General features: G+C 39.5%; 1 protein-coding gene across 8 annotated transcripts in view; it reads right to left on the bottom strand.

Annotated features, from left to right (window-relative positions):
- dnm2a (dynamin 2a) overlaps positions 1 to 17,265 on the bottom strand; it is a 75,417-nt gene that overhangs the window by 10,329 nt on the left and 47,823 nt on the right. For 3 of the 8 annotated variants that reach the window (XM_067456819.1, XM_067456812.1, XM_067456804.1), the window contains exons 13-17: positions 11,453 to 11,501; positions 9,832 to 9,864; positions 4,151 to 4,261; positions 2,167 to 2,276; positions 1,974 to 2,085 (exon numbers count right to left, since the gene is read on the bottom strand). In XM_067456819.1, the coding sequence (XP_067312920.1) occupies positions 1,974 to 2,085; positions 2,167 to 2,276; positions 4,151 to 4,261; positions 9,832 to 9,864; positions 11,453 to 11,501 (415 nt within the window). Of the gene's footprint in view, positions 1 to 1,973; positions 2,086 to 2,166; positions 2,277 to 4,150; positions 4,262 to 9,831; positions 9,865 to 10,041; positions 10,054 to 11,452; positions 11,502 to 17,265 lie in introns of all 8 variants that reach the window. The other 5 variants (XM_067456856.1, XM_067456847.1, XM_067456840.1 and 2 more) reach the window with 2 other exon arrangements.

The following is a 17,265-nucleotide window of genomic DNA, read 5'->3' as shown; positions in this document are numbered from 1 at the left end:
ATTCAAACACATTCATGTAAAGTATTTGTAATCAAAACTTAGTATAGTAATAATTATTATAGTAATCATCGTCATCTTGGACACGTTTTTTAATTCATGTTTTGCAAAAGCACTCAATACAGCCACTGTCGTGCAAATACTGATGTTTTACACAGATTAAATAAACTTACATTGACATAACATAAAATTACACAAATCCTTGGTTCACCCGTGCTCATATATTATCAGCATCAGTTTTCCGAGAGAAACAGCAGCCGTCCCACTCCGAGAGAAACAGTTCTGTTCAAGACGACGCTATCACGCATGCAGTATCTCAGCTCACCGGCTCTCACAGCAAAACATGTCTCAGTTCAGTGAACTGTTGGAGTTACAACATATACTTCAAGATATTAGTTTATTTCTAGTCTGAGGGACGGTCACTCATGTCAGAAAGTGAGTAACTTGTGGCATCAGCGCTGATTTGAGACGCGAACCGTTTAGAACGATTCAGTCCAATTTGGTGAACTGGTTCGACCGGATCACTAAAAAGATCCAGTTAAAAAGAACGATTCGTCCGCGAACCGGACATCCAGCGGCTATTGTTTAGGGTTTCATGCCACCACGAGACAAATCGGCATTGTAAATTGAACATTTAGCTCGACTTGAATTGTCTTCTTGTGACTGAAAGTACTGCCAAACAACACATTTTCTGTTCACAAGTTCCATTTTCACTCTCTCACAGCCTACTGCATTCGAACGGTCCACCTAGTAAACACGTTGCCAAAATCAACCGCGGCATCATGTTTGACCAGTATCGCGTAGTGCAAGCGGGTTCGGTGGGAAAAAATTCTAAGGTTCGGCAGAAACCGAACCCAGTCAAAAAGCCCAATATTCGGCCGAATCCGAACCCGAATCCTGGATTCGGTGCATCCCTAAATTAGATACAAAACACGATTTCCTTAAATTCACAGTAAAAGCTAAAGCCACCTAACCCAACTACAATATGTCTAAGTTAACACTAAATAACAGCACTAACCCTAGTGATATTACAGCACTAATAATAGCAAAGTAGTCTGTATTCTAATCCAGTTCAGGATTATTTTGCATTAATATGAAAATATTATCTGGCTAAATATTTTACAATGCATGTTTCCATTTGCAACGCGTCGTGTGTCTCACATGACACGCAGCAGCCGCAAAAGCGTTGTATGACAGCTCAGCTGTATCGGTTTGTCGTTTTTTTTTCTTTTTTATTCAAAATATTCGCAAACTTGTTACGTATGTCATGAGCTATCTGACATTCTGATTTTCAAATATGTGTAAGTGAATGTGTTTTGTCATAATACTCATGTTAGTTGATCTATAACGCGCGATGTGCGCCGCCGTGTTAGTTTGCGCCTCAGAGAATCGGATCTGTCGGATTTACACCACGTAAATTCATCCTCGTCTCACGAAATACATGAAAGTTAGTGACCGGTGGACTCAGAGAAGAATAGAGTAAACTATATAAGTAACTTATAGTGTGTGTCTGATAGAAATAAAACACAGTCAAAAAAAAAAAAAAAAAACAGCCCATAGACATCAGCGTTTTTGCTGCTACTTGTGTGCATTTAAATGTCTGACACCTAAAATAAACATGATGTGGTTGAAAACACTGAATCATTGCGATATGTGACAAGCGCTGAGCGCGTCTGTCTCTGGCTCAGCTCCAGCCAAAGTGCGAAAGCACGTTTGATGGCAATGAAATGAGGAACCGAAATCTGCGTTCTGATTCGGTCCGGTACATACCGGTTAGGTATATAGGTTGCGGTGCTATATTGGCACCGGGTTTTCGAGCATATTCTTCTGGTAGTGTGATGAGTCCTGCCATCAATCATTTCCCATTGAATATTCCTTTTGATATGAAAAGCATCGTATCATGAAAGCTAAATGTGTAAAATCTCACAGAACATGGAGTGCTTTACTTTTCATGTGTTCAAAGGAAACGCTTGTACCTGATCTTTCTCAGGATAAACGCCGGCTCTGAGAAAAGACGCTTTCCAGCTATCCATGTCCTCCTGCGAGTCACAGGCCAGCTCGATCTGACGCAAGTCCTTGTACACGTTCCTGCGAGGGGGATCGAACAGATGAAGTCACCGAACACCAAACGCAAACACACAAATATAGAGAGCTGCGGTCAGCCCTGACCTTTGCTCGGTGTTGAAGATACCAAAAATGTGCTTATTGGACATGAAGCCTTTCTCCACGTCTCTGAGCTTCAGGTTGTCCAGAGGAAGCATGTATTTCTTCTCTTTTTCCTATTGCAGCGAAACGAGAGAGGAAGAACATTATTATAAACCACTTCACAGTACATGGCTGTATAGAAAAGTTCTGCATGAAGATTGTTCATTCGTGATCAACAGAAGAAAGCAAGTCATATAGGGACTGGAACAAAATGATGGCGAGCAAATGATGAGCAAATTTTTATTTTCTTAGAGTGAACTGTCCCTTTAAAGGACCACCAGGTTGCCAAGCCAGAGAGGGGGATGTGAGACAGAGAGAGAGAAAAGAAAGAGAAGAGGAGGAGTCTGGATGAAGACTAATGCTGCCAACTCGTTCTGTAGAGTTGAGAAGCAGCATCTGGAAACGTTTATGTCTGCACAGCTACGGCCCCAACAGTTACATCACTCAGAGGAACACTTCCCTGCCCCCAACACACACACACACACACACACACACACACACATACACAAACACTAACACACAACCCCCCAGTAACCCAGTACGATTTCCTGCAAATTCCAAAGTCGGATCCCGGCTGGAACATTTCAGTGCGCTTGCCACGTCACTTTGCCTCCCCTTTCGTCCCTTTTTACTTTCGTCCCGCTCTTCGTCTCTCCTTTCTCCGCATACCGCTTACTCTTTGCTTCGGAAGCCACCGCTAAAGGAACATTTCTCTGTGTTTTTCGTAAAACAATGGCAAAAACCACAACTGTATGTGGTTCAGATTGTGAGAAAGGAGCCGTGATGGCACAACGGTCCGTATTTCTCTTGAAGAAACGGCAGAGGCCTGGAATATTCATTTGCCACGCAGCAAGTGGACATGTGAGTATACCGAATGTACCTTTGAATTCGCAATTAAAGATTACCAAGAAGCAGAATGTTATTCTGACTGGTTTCAACATATTTCAGATTCATAATACTTTTACTATAAAGTTTGTGGGCAATTTTTAAGTACTCGATTCTTTGTGTGCCTTTATTAATCTGAACGGGAAGCTTTTAAACGTAAAAATATAAGGTCAGATTTCACCCCGAAATCATAGGATGGTATATTTTGCATTAAAAATTAAACATATTTTAATGCACTGTTACTTTCATGAGAAATTCATTTTTTTATTCCACCAAATTACCAGTAACGCAGTATGTACGTGGATTTTAATGTGGATTTTATTCATTATTTTACTTCCCATCCTTTGCAATGACTCTAATTGTATTGTAATGAACTTTACAACTGTAATATCAATATTTTTATTCACATTGCATCAATGAAAATGAGATTTTGGGGGATTTTTATGTAAAAAAAAATGCTGTTGAAATGATATTTAATATAGCAACCTTCTTTTACTTACAAAATATAATTTCATATTGCCTTATTTTAAATAAGCAGTGACCTGAACATGTTCTCGACGGGTTTATCAGTGTTTACTCTCCTCTGCAGTCGTGTGCGGTCCTCGGGGCAGTGACCTGCGGTCCAGCCGCCCTCTTGCCTCCCCCCCGCCTGCCCAGTGTTCAGACTACCTGTTCATCATGCTGCAGCTGAACAGTAGTCCGCACATTGGTTAGGCTGGGCAGGGACACACACACCCGCGCCTTGAGCACAAGGACTCTACCATTCGCCGCTGGACGGGGGGGGGATTTTTTCATACAAACCAAATCTCTTGGGGACCAAAGTAAGACGTGTACATCAATGCATTTGGCAGATGTTTATATCCAAAGAAACAAGCTCAGAAAAGTATGAGCTCCCAAACCATGGCCGTGATGTAACCAGCACCATGTACTACCAGCCGAGCCATGAGAGCTCTGGAGATCTGCTCACGTTCGCACTCATTTCAAACACACACACGGGGTACCGACTTGAGCGAGAGAGGGGGCAGGGACTGCGAAAGAGAAATGAAGAACAGATGAATCTCACCTCCTCGTCCTTGTACCAGGACAGCGATTCGGCCGACAGGACGAACCAGTACTCCTTGGAGCCGCCTTTCATGATGCTGATGTTGAGGGTTAGCCAGCCTTTACGGATCACCTGTGGGACGGGAGGCGGACGGGGGGGAGGGGGTGCAGGGCATGCCACAAGGGTGGGGAAACATTTATGAGATCCATTTCACACACTTGTATATTCAACAGTCTTTGTTCTGGAAGCTTCTGTCCTATGCTGAACAAACCTAAACCTTTCACACTTACCTGCTATTTTCTGGTACCCTGCCAAACTCATCACTTCTAGCGACTAACCCGAATAACTAAATAAAGCTGCTTTGTATATCACAGTAGTGGTTCTCAACTGGATTAGGAACATGAAGGTGGGGCCAAATTGGGGAAATATCATTGAAGATTTAAACGCAAAAAAAAAACGCTCCGGTGTTTCTGCCTTACATTTTTAAGTACAGTCAACTTGAATGTTTAAGTCATTTCAACTTAAATTACATTAAACTGACTTAGTTATACGAGATTCAACTCATTTCTTATGGTTTAGCTTATTTTGATGAGATTAAGCAATGTTAATACAGTAACACTTTATTTTAAGGTTCAGTTATTAACTATTAACTGTATTACTAGGATATCGGCTGTTTATTAATACTTATAAAGCACATATTAATGCCTTATTCTGCATGACCTTATTCTACAGCCCTTAATCCTACCCAATGCCTAAACTTAAATGCTACAAAAACTACCTTACTAACTATTAATAAGCAGTAAATTAGGAGTTTATTGAGGCAAAAGTCGTAGTTAAAAGTGAATATGTGTTCCCCATACTAAAGTGTTACCGTTAATACATATGTTGTCATAACTTCTGATCATAAAATATTTTACAAAGGCCGTACAAAGGCCACTTTCAAAACCAAGCAGTTTTCTGAATCCTCCACACTGACCAACTCGACCATGAGATAAATCTGAGTGGGGAAATCTTTAGCCCTCGCGCGAAACTCCCAATAGTGTTGATTTGGTTAACCGTCGTGACTGGGGACCGTCGATATGCAAACACATGAACGTACAATAACATAATCATGAGTTGAACAGGCAAAGTGACGGCTATAAATGCATAAATAACAGACGTATGACTTTTCAGCCTAAATGCATTCAACTAAATGTTGTATTCGCATTAGCAAAAAGGCACAATCCTATGCTTATTTGCACTGTATCATTCGCATTTCCCTGCTGTCCTGCCGTGTTTAGGCTGTGAATCACCAGTTGAGAACCACGGGACTCTACAGTATCTGACGTTAACCTGCATGGAGTCGGAACATAAGGCAGCAATTAAAGCTTAGTCACGATTAAACGCTCTGAATAAACACTAACAAAACCACAGCGTCTTGAAGTCTTGAAATAGAGCAACAATAAAAGTACAAAGGAAAAAAAAAAATGTGTTGTGCTAGTCGATTTTTTTCTCTTTCAAAAGCAATGTGACAGCAGACGCCATCCAGACCTGCCGGAGGAATGGAGGTCAGAGGTCGACAGCGGAATGTTAGGGTCAAATTGGTGAGTTAGTAAAAGCTAACCTACATGCTGGTACACAAGACAGAACGACGTTAGTGGTGTAAAAAATGGGGACAGACACAAGTGGGCACTCAAGTGTGAAAACCTATTTAGTGAGAGAAGACATCGGCTGGAGAGTCAAACGGGTGACCAGAGGCTGTTTGGGAAGAGAAGGGTGCGGGAGTAGGAAGGGAAGATAAAATATTAGTTAAGGAAACAGAGTTTAAAAAGGGAGGGGTTTTCAGCAGGATTTCAATGTTATTTTCAACTGTTAAAAGGTATTCAGTGTTCCTAAAGTTAACATGCAATCAAAATGAATGCGTGTTTTAGTTCCATGATCCTGGTACTACATCTTTACTTCGTGATACCACACGGCATCAATTAACATTAAACTACACAAAGAAATATGCACCGCAAGCATTTCTAAGATACCATCCCTTTTCTCCCTTTCCGTTTTGCTTTGTTCTCTGTAAAGTCGGAGTGAAGCTGAGAAGAGGAGGTTAGAGTTAATCAGAGAGTGCCAACAGAAACAACACAGACATAAAACTAATGGCACATACTATTTAGATAGTTTGCCTTGGTGGGGAACTGCCATCAACCTTCCTAAACTTCGAAAAGCCAAAAGAGATTGACAAGGTGAGAACACCAGCAGGACAGTACGGCTCGGGCATCTCGTGTTTGAGGAACGTACTGTAGCGGCCCATACGAATGACCACAAAAACGCTCTTGAATATCTTTTCATCAGACAGAAAGCCAGCAAATATCTGCGGTCAGAGCTCGACTCGGGCTCGGTGTTCTCTAACGCGGATCCAATTTCCCTTTGCCGCCCACAACTGAAAAGAAACGAGAGCGCGACCCCATTTTCCGTTAGTGTTTGCATTTCGCATTCTGACTGCTGTCTCTCTAACTTACGCTAATTAATCCTAATTATCATTAACTTAATAAAACAGTTGGCAAAATATGATCAGCTATCTTATCAAACAGAAATCTGTTGATATAGGCTGGGTGATTTTGAATTAAAGATGAGATGATTAGTTGATTACCTGTGAGAGGCGAATGTTAATTACCTCAACAGAAATCCTCCAATTAGCTTTGCCCCAGAAAGGATTTCTCTAAGGTTGAGCAGTTAATTTTGTAAATGAGAGTCAATTGATTAGTAAAAGGAACCCACTACTGCCACATTCTGGCCATTTCTGGCACATAAAGGAAAGAGCGAGAGAGAGAGAGCGGGAGAGAGAGAGAGAGAGAGAGAGAGAGAGAGAGAGAGAGAGAGAGAGAGAGAGAGAGAGAGAGAGAGAGAGAGAGAGAGAGAGAGAGAGAGAGCTAATTACCAACAACCAACAAAAGTTATGGTAGGACTAGACAATATATTGATTATTCAAAATAATTTCACTAAGGTATACATTTAAGAAACAGCTACTATTGTGCTGATTTAAAACACTTATTTGGCCATTTAAGGAATACTTTACCCACAAATGATAATTCTGTCTATTTACTCACCCTCAAGTTGTTCTAAACCTGTGTGAAGTTCTTCTGCTGAATAAAAAAGACGACATTTGGAAGAATATGGGTAACCAAACGATTGATGGGCCCCACTGACTTCCATAGTATGTCAAATTGGGGTCCATCAACTGTTTGGTTACCAACATTCTTCAAAGTATTTTCTTTTGTGCTCAGCAGAAGAAAGAAATGCATACAGGTTTGCAACAAATTTACGCAGAAAGTGCCGTTGAATACAGAAGGTGGTCTGGCGGACGCTAGATATTTTACATCGTAACGTCTTAAATATGTTTTTTTTTTCTTACACAAACCCATCGATTCGTTTCAGAAGGCCTTAACTAACCCCCCGGAGCCATGTGAAGTACGTTTATGATGGATGGGTGCACTTTTTTTGGACGTTAAATTTTGGCCTGCCATTATAAAGCTTAGATTAGCCAGGACATTTTTTCATATAACTCCGATTGTATTCATCTGAAAGAAAAATGTCATATACACCTAGGGCGGCTTGAGGGTGAGTAAATCATGGGCTCATTTTAATTTGTGGGTGAACTAACTTTGAGGCAGCGGTGGGCACTTCCAGTACTGGAGGGTCATTGTCCTGCAGAGGTCCACTCCAACCCTGATCAAACTCACCAGCCTGTAGCCTTCTAGTAATCCTGAAGAAATGAATTAGCAGGTTCAGGCGTGTTTGATCAGGGTTGGAGCTAAAATCTGCAGGGCAATGGCCCTCCAGGACTGGAAGTGCCCACCACTGCTTTAAGGGCTTTACTTTGAGATAGTAAATTCAATTCATGTCAATGAATCAGTTCAAACTGCCAATTTCATTAAAGGGTTACTTCAGCAATAAGCATATGGCTTTGTATCAGTAGAAACCCTGGAGTAAATTCAAATGATCGTGGTCCCCCCCTGAGACGAGAGATTTATGCATTTTATTTCTGGAAAAATTACTCTGGCGCAAATATCGTCAATTTGCTTCATCGTTAAAAATGTTGGCCAGAGGCTAAAGACTACAGCAAGCAGAGGGAGCCATTTCCGCATGTTTTCAACTCGCGCGTGGGGGATGGGAGATCACACTCGCAGCACTCCGCTCGCAGCTGCAGCCTCGGGCATTCATGTTAAAACGGTGCGCCCGACGGAGCAAAGTCAGTGTTTCAACTTCTCGAATTAATTCCTTTGGAAGTTAAGCTTCCAAAGGCATCAACTGAAAACGCACCATACTGAACATGCGCTGTGAAAGTATATGCCGCGCGCGGATGCGTTTAACTCAGCTCTCATCACGAGAGCTCATTCATCAAGGATAAACGTAATGTGACTCCTGCAGCGTGTGTGCTGTGACACTCCCTCAGCGGCTAAATCACATCGAACACATATTGAACAGACATTTTCAGTTTTTAATTGTAGTGTCTGTTCTCTAACTGAACTGATTTTATGAAGATGAACGTGGGAAAGTGATCCAGTAATCCAGTAGCGGTGGCTTTGGGAGTGGCCTCACATGGCAGCAAAGCATTCTGGGAATTGTAGTCTTTCATCCCCATGAGACAAAAATACATTTTGTCTTTTCTCAGTATAGACAGAACCAAATTCAAAAATAATTTTACATTTCTACTACATTAATGAACCAGTTTAAATACAGATTAATCTTCCCAGCGCTGAAGTACCCCTTGAAATGAATTAAAATCTCTGATTCAATGATGATCATGCTTTAATTACAGTTTTATTGCTTACTTTTGAATCATGACAAGAATGGCTGTTTGGACGCAGTGATATTGAATATTGTTATTGAGATTTTTTTTTTATCAATATAGCCCAGTCCTACCTCAAAAGTGTTGTTAATATGAAGAAAACTAATAATTTTGATTAGCACTTCAAAAAAAAAAAAAAAAAAACATGAATTAATAAAAAATACACACCACAAAAAGAAAACTCAAACAAACACCACGTTATCTTGGATTTGAGTTTGACTCCCTAGTATGATTGGATGTTTTTTGGCCCCGCCCACCCACCATATGCCCATGATGACGAAGAGGCTGATTCTCCACAAGGCAAACTCTGCTCACCCAGCCTGGGCCGCCAGGACTCACATCCAGCAACAGGACAACCGAGGCCTCTATTTCAAGTCAAGTCAACTTTAATTATATAGCGCTTTTTACAATGCCCATTGTTTCAAAGCAGCTCACAGTGTTAACAAGAAAATAATGCAACAGATTTTGATTCGGCTGTACAGCCCCTCAGGAGAAAATGGGGATGTTATCCAGCTTATTTCAATTATCATATAGTGTCAATGCGGGCAGATCGGTGCTATAATTGACATTTAAGTGTCCCCAGCTGAGCAAGCCAAAAGCCAAAGGCAATTTCACTCATATATACATTATTGTTTTGTTAAAAACCCCAAAAATCTTTCATGCTAAATCCAAAACACTGTGCACTGTGACATTTTCTCCATATAAATGGTTAGTAATGTTCTCTTGGTTTAATTACAAGAATTACCGAATGTTAGGTGATGCCACTAATTACAGTGTGCATTTTATGGTGGATTTTACTTTACTATTAACTGCAATTGAACAGCTATGATTTGATTATTTATTCCAGATTCCACCATTTTGGTTTTCCACCAGACTATACCTTCTCGGCTTCGCCTTCTCTCAGGCCACCTAGCTGCAGAGTGAAAGAAAAACCATCAGCTTTATAACTCTCGCCGTCAAGTCAGCACACGGACATCCCGCCCGCACTGATAATTATGAGTTGGTTGACCTCTTACGGCCTCAGTTCTCCTGACTGGACGAGCGCTGATGACCTTTAACTGGGTGTGGCTTGTAGGTTTGTGGTACTTACCAGTATTTCACCCTGCGTGAATAGGGAGGGAGGGGGTGAGTTTTGGGTCGAAAAAAATTGGAGACACAAACAACAAGCAAAGCAAGAAAAGGAGGACCATGTAGGAGGAAGTATTAGAACGACATGTTTGCCAAATGGAAATGAAAAGGTTCGAAAGGGACCAGAGTGGGATGGAGAGAGAGAAGAGTTGCAAGAAAAAAGTTGGGGAGACAGGGAAGCAGACACATAGTGAGAGAGAGAAAGAGAGAAAGAGAGAGAGCAACAGAACAAAGTTACATGCAATTAGATTAACCACAGACAGTACCACAAATCAAAATTATCTAAAAGGTTGTGTCATTGTCACGGTTGGATCCATGCACATTCTGAATTACACTTGGGGGAAGTTTGCATTAAATTAGTGCAAAACTGTAACAAATAAAACAATGCACTGGTTATTAATTTGTCATGCGTCAGTGTTACTAGCAGATAGTATTGCTGTGATGTAAGTGAAAGCGCAGTTTCTCAAAAGCAGGGGAGGAAATGAAAGGGAATGTCCCTGTCTAATAACAAAGCGTACTTTCAAGTTGCTTATGTCATTTCCACTGAAACCTTCACACACGACAAGCCCATTTCAGGCTCTTTCATGTTTCTAACTTTTACTCATCAGTCCAGAGAAACGTTCATTCAAATCAAACAACGCACAACTGTGTCCCAACCAGGTGTGACGAGATTACAGCCGTCGACACAAATTGTGATGCTTCACAATAACAGCCGTATTTGATTTCTAATACAGCTGTTCAGTCATCACGTCAGTTTGCAGTCCAACCCGGAAGGCTAATAGACCTTTGCTTCCTTCGGAAATTTCCAATGGGTTTTTGATTTCTAAGTTAATAAGGGACTTCACGTCATTCATTTTGCAGAACAAAGTATTTTTGTAATTACTCGAAGCTAGAAAAAAAAGCTCCAGGTTTTAGGGCTTTCAACTAAAACATTTTGTATAGTTGCATAGATTTGCATTTTGGACTAATGAATGTTCACTCTAGGTGGGGATAAAACGCCACAGAATTAAAAACGACAATTAACAAAACCTCAGTTTTGCTTGCTGTGGTTGGTAAAGGCAAAAACTCATGGAAGCCATAGGTTTTATCGCTCGTTGTTTTTGTCACACCTGGTAAGGACTCTATATAAAAGGGTGTGGTTGATGACATGTATAAGTGATAGAGGCCTTGCGGAAACATATTGTTCATTATTTGATCAACGGAGGTCAACTAAAAGGGTTGCGATGTAAGGGATTCCTCAAGGTTTAGTGTTAGGCCCTTTTGTGTTTAAATGGAACGGTGGAGGGAGTGATGGTGTTGGAGCGAGGGATGTGGGGAAAGATAGAGCTATCAGGGTAGACTCAAGAGAATGTGGAAGCAGAACAAAACTGTACCTGGTTGGGAATGGCCCTCTTCTTGTTGACAATATTCCTTTGCTGGGCGCTGCACGTGGGAGAAACAAGAAAAAAAATGATTACACACTGAGTGCATGCTGCTGTCTGTATTGTTAGAAGAGCACAACAGTAAAACAATGCCTGTGTAAACCTCCTTAGCGCTCTGGGGGGAGCGATCCTGCCACTGAGGCAGGAAGACGGGAAGGGCGGGAGGTAAAAGAGAAGATGGGTGGTCTGATGAAAGGGATAGTTCACTCAAAAATGAAATGTTTATCTGTTCACCCCCAGGGCATCCAAGATGTAGGTGTGTTTGTTTCTTCAGTAGAACACAAATGAAGATTTTTAACACCAACCGTTGCTCGTACAATGATGCTTGTATGTCAGTGGGGTGTGTTTCTATGAGAGTAAAAAACACACAGCCATACGAATCCATATTAAACCCTGTGGCTCGTGGCGACACACTGATGTCTTAAAACACGAAATGAACGGTTTTCAAATCAGACAAATCTCATCGAGTATTCCCAATGCCATTACTTCCATCAAGTAAGCTCAAAACCAGGCGTGATCATAGATATACATTTACATAGATGCCTCACTCGACCAATCTGCACCATCCACGCAAGCACTAATGAGGATTATATATATATATATATATATATATATATATATATATATATATATATATATATGGAAAAAATTAAGAGACCACTTAATGATTTTTCAATATTAAATGGTCTCTTAATTTTTTCCAGAGCTGTATCGCGCCGGGTTTTTGACCTAGCTGGCATTGGGAATACTAGATGAGATTCGCCTGCTATGAGGTAAAAAAAACACCATAAATACTGTTGGTTTCTCGCAGAAACCGATCGTTTCGTGTTTTAAAGGTCCCGTTCTTCGTGTGTTTTCGAAGCTTTGATTATGTTTACAGTGTGCAATATAACATGAGTTCATGTTTCGCGTGTAAAAAAACACAGTATTTTTCCCACAATGTACTTATCTGTACAGCGCTGTTTCCTCTGTCCTGAAAACGGCCTGATGATTTCCTTGTTCTATGAAGTCCCTCCTTCAGAAACACGTAACGAGTTCTGATTGGGCCAGCGCTCCCCGTGTTGTGATTGGACAGCAGCTTAGCGCACTTTGCCCAGAAAGGTCCCGCCTCTTACCATAACAAGGAGATGCAAGCGCTGAATGCACGCTCTTCTCCACGTGGGAGAGCAACAAGACCACGCCCCCTATTTTGCGCGTTCTTGCGGGCGGAGGGTTAGTCAACAAACGGTTCTAGTGACGTCATTACAGCAGGAAGTGCAGCGGTGTAGTCCAAACCGGCCGTTCGCTGTAGGCTCTGAAAGGGAACTTCTGTTAAATAAAATATATTGCTTGGCATTGAACTTTGAGCTTTATAATTTAACAGGTATTATTTATGCTCTAACCGAAACATTACACACTAACTAAAGTTTGAAAGATGGAATCGCGAAGAACGGGACCTTTAAGACATCAATGTATGGCCACGAGCCGCAGGGTTTAATATGGATTCATATGTCTGTGTTTTACTCTCATAGAAACACACCCCATTGACATGCATTAAACGAGCAACGGTTGGAGTTAAAAATCTTAATTTGTGTTCTACTGAAGAAACAAACACACCTACATCTTGTATGCCCTGGGGGTGAACAGATAAACATCACATTACATTTTTTTTGGTGAACTATCCCTTTAACATTGGTCTAAATGTAGCTAGGTGATTGAGGGGGCGCTAGCGCACCTGTTGTTGCTGTACCCTGGTATGGTACCGTCATCCATCCGTCTGAAGTCAAGACTGAAAGTGACGGCATGAGAACCGTTAACAATGGCGCCCTGACAAACTCACGACATGCGCATGGGGGCACACGCAGGACGAGCAGGGTCAAACAGGCTCGATGCTGCAGGCTAGCTTTGCCTCAACTCTACAGTAACCAACTGAGCATGCAGACATTGCACATGCAAGTCTTTAGTTGTACACTAGCTGTCTACGGGAGGTCAAAGACATGCACTAATAATTTTAGAGCACTTAAGTTATGTCCAATGCATTACCCATAATTCACGGGCAGAGGGACGGAAACTGATCATTTTAGTCCACTGCACTGACAGTACACAGGAGATGCAGTCCAAAAGATGTTTTAGGGGGTTAAAAACATCCTGAAATTACCTATACAATTTTTCTAAATGTATAAAATGCATCCAAATATTGTTTTTACGTTTTAAATGCCCCAAGGACATCACAGAGAAGGTAATTTAACTCGGGGATCTCAAATGTACTGAGGCTTCCAAACCATGTTGATACCAAAAAAATAAATAAATTAAAAATAGACAGAATTTTATATTTGCAAATGCTAACTTCATAGCTTTGAACGATTCAAGAGATTTGTTTGAGACGCTGCAACTTATAATGTAATAACTGCACAATTATTGTCGTAATAAGATGTTACAAAATGCAATATTTTTATCAAAGCGTAATACAATCTTGAGCTCATAATAAAAAAATGACATTATGAGAAATGTATTGTCATTGTGTCACTGTAAATATTGTGTCATATTGTAATAGCTTTTAAAACAAACAACCCAAAAAATTTGTATTCCAATATATTGATACAAACCCGATTCCAAAAAAAATTGGACACTGTACAAATTGTGATTGCAATAAATTAAAAACATGTATTTTATTCACAATAGAATATAGATAACATAAATGTTGAAAGTAGGCATGTGCCGATATTACAGGGTATATACAGCAATCCTTAAGTTAAATTTACTACTTTTTAATACCTTTTTTTACTACCTTCAGAATATTTTTTAAAACCATCATGACACTGAATTGCAAGTGTTAATCAGCGACCTTTCTATTATTTACACAGATTTTGACATATATAACATACAAAAAAGAATAGATTTAGAATCGACACCAGGAGGAAATCTGTTATAAGTTATCATTCAGACACAGTAAAATACATCTCAACATTCACAAAGGATGTTAAGGAGAAGCATTACTGCACACACATTTGATTTACATTAATAATTGGTAATTCAGCAATTCAGTTATTTAGTGTTTTTTTTCCAAAAACAAAGCCTGAGCCAAATATTACATTTCAATAACTGTGATAAGTTGTTGAATTTAACAAAATACTAAAAACTAGTGCTGGCAATCGATTCAAAACTTTAACTACATTAATCACACATTTTTTCTGTGATTAATCACAATAAAAAAAGAATGTTTTTGTACGTTTTTAATATAATAATTTCACAGTAAATCAAATTAATGTAGAAACAACATAAAGACAATATATTTTAAATACTTGTTTAACTGGCATCTTTTTATGAATAAAGGCCAGTATTACTGATATTAATACAGCTACTGATTTTTGTTTAATTATTTTTTTTTTTACATTTATTATTAGGCTTCAAAAATATAACAGTTTTTAATTTAAGTAAACTTAAAACAATGCTAACATAAACCCATAATAAATGACATGTTTACTCCTGCCCTTCCTGTCTTAAAAGTTAGGAAATATACAGAAATTTAATAAAGTTATCAAAGTTATATGCAGTCTGCACTGCATAAACTATAAATTAAATAGTTAATCCTTATTAAAGCTACAAAAGTTATTTAGTCAAGAGCAGCGAGTCATTTTCTCTGTTCCCTGACAGGAAGCTTTATTGGCTGCTGTCCCTTTAAGAGCAGACAGACACGCGGATCTCACTGTTTATATACTGTCGATGGATCGCGCCTCATTCTCTCAACTCTTTTTGTTTATTTTAGACTTTATATAAATCATTTAAGATTGCTCTTATGAGGATAGTCGTTGAAGATATGCCTTGAAACAAGTCTACAATAAAACATAAGCCAGCCACTTCTGTTGAGCGCGCAGTGTTCTGAGATGATGCCGAACGACCACTGAATATGACGTCAGCATCAAACACACGTTGAGCCGGAGACGAAAGATCTTTGATTATGTGCCCAGATATGCTAAAGCCAATATTTAAACGCAGATAGAATTTAAATCAGAATAGGACACCTGATAGTCTGAAAAAATAATACCTAATTTGGAAAAAAATAATACCTCTGAGACCACATTTAACACTTTTAATGGCCTTAAATTTGACAATTTTGATTCATCACTTTTTAATACTTTTTAAAACCCCGCGGACACCCTGTATTAATTTTTCATGTTGCGATTAATTGCTGAAGTTTTATCACGATATTGACATATCACGATATTGACATAAGTAGCAAAAAAAGTGTTGCCATAGCATAACAGCTTTAATAACTATTTTCGTAATAACAAAAATAACTGAATGTTTAAATACAATAATGCACCAAAAATATATACAGCTCTGGAAAAAAATTAAGAGACCACTTAACATTGAGAAATCAAAATAGCTTTTTCCAGAACTGTAAAAGTAAAGTTTTCAAACAGATTAAAGTGCAAAAGAATTAGGCTATAAAGAACAGCAAGTAACAAATTAATATAAGGTCTCATTATTTAATACATTAACTAAGATTGAGCAACAGCTACATTTGTTACAGAAAGTATAATGTTTTTGGTAATGTTAGTTAAGAAATACTGATCATTGTTAGTTTTATCTTAGGTCCATTAAAAAAGTTATTTTGATTTTAATGTTATTAAATAGTAACTAAGAAATTAACATTACTTAGAATAATTAATTCTTTATAAGTATTTTTCATTGTCAGTTTGGTAAAAATGAAGTAACATGTTAACTAATGTAGTTGTATGTCTCAAAGTTTTACTGAACAATAACAAATAATCAAAAAACAAGAATCTAATCATTAGGGCATGTTGTAGTCCAGATTAAAACATAATGTTTAAAGGGGGGGTGAAACACTCAGTTTCTATACCTATAGAGTACCTATAGAGTAGTATTGCATCCTTCATATCTCCGAAAAGTCTTTAGTTTTATTATATTTATAAAATAAATATGGGCTGTACCGAGTCTTTCCGGAAAAAAACGAGCGCCTGGAGGCTTATGGTGTGGGCGGAGCTAAAGAATGACGAGTGCACAAAGCGGTGACGTCCTCAAGCGTGGAGAAACCCATCGCTATCTCAGCTAATAGATATATGATCCAGAATAACTGTATTTAGTGGCCTGTCAACATTTGTGTGTGTTTACTCGCAGTTTATGAGGACATGATTCTGTTTATGGACTATTGTATGCGACTAAACCTTAGCAGTAGCAAGCAAAACGGTTTTGCACGTCAGACCTACCCAGAATGCTGTGCTGAAGCGTTGAAGTTGCTTGATGTCACCCATAGGAATAAAGTGGAGCGCGGCAAGGACTATAACGACATAAGTGTTCACGGACGAGTGGCTCTGCAGCTGAGAGCATTGTTGATGGGGCTTGCATTTCCTCTCTCGCTCTAGTCACGTGCACGCGCACCCTACCGGGAGAAGAGCCCGTACGGCCCATACAAGGACCTTCCGCTCTATCGACGTCAAGCCGACCCATACTCGAAAAAAACTCTCCGAAACTTGTGAGAAACCGGAAGGAGTATTTTTAACACAGAAATACTCCATCAAACGCCCAACATTAGTTTTTGAAACTTTGTCTATGTTTAGGATGGGAATCCAAGTCTTTAACAGTGTAAAAAGCTCAGTATGCATGAAACAGCATTTCACCCCCCCTTTAAGTTTAAAAATAAATAGCCTATTAAGTCTTTAAGTATTAGGTGCTGTGATGAATTGAGATTACAAAAAACGAATGGCTGTTTCAAAAACTTCACTGGCGCATTTGCTTTTGTTTGCACGGTTTCCGGGGTAAAC

Source organism: Pseudorasbora parva, chromosome 2, assembly GCF_024679245.1.
Source record: "Pseudorasbora parva isolate DD20220531a chromosome 2, ASM2467924v1, whole genome shotgun sequence".
NCBI classification, from domain to species: domain Eukaryota; kingdom Metazoa; phylum Chordata; class Actinopteri; order Cypriniformes; family Gobionidae; genus Pseudorasbora; species Pseudorasbora parva.
The sequence above is the reverse complement of the archived record's forward strand: the minus strand, read 5'-3'. Positions and strand labels throughout refer to the sequence as shown.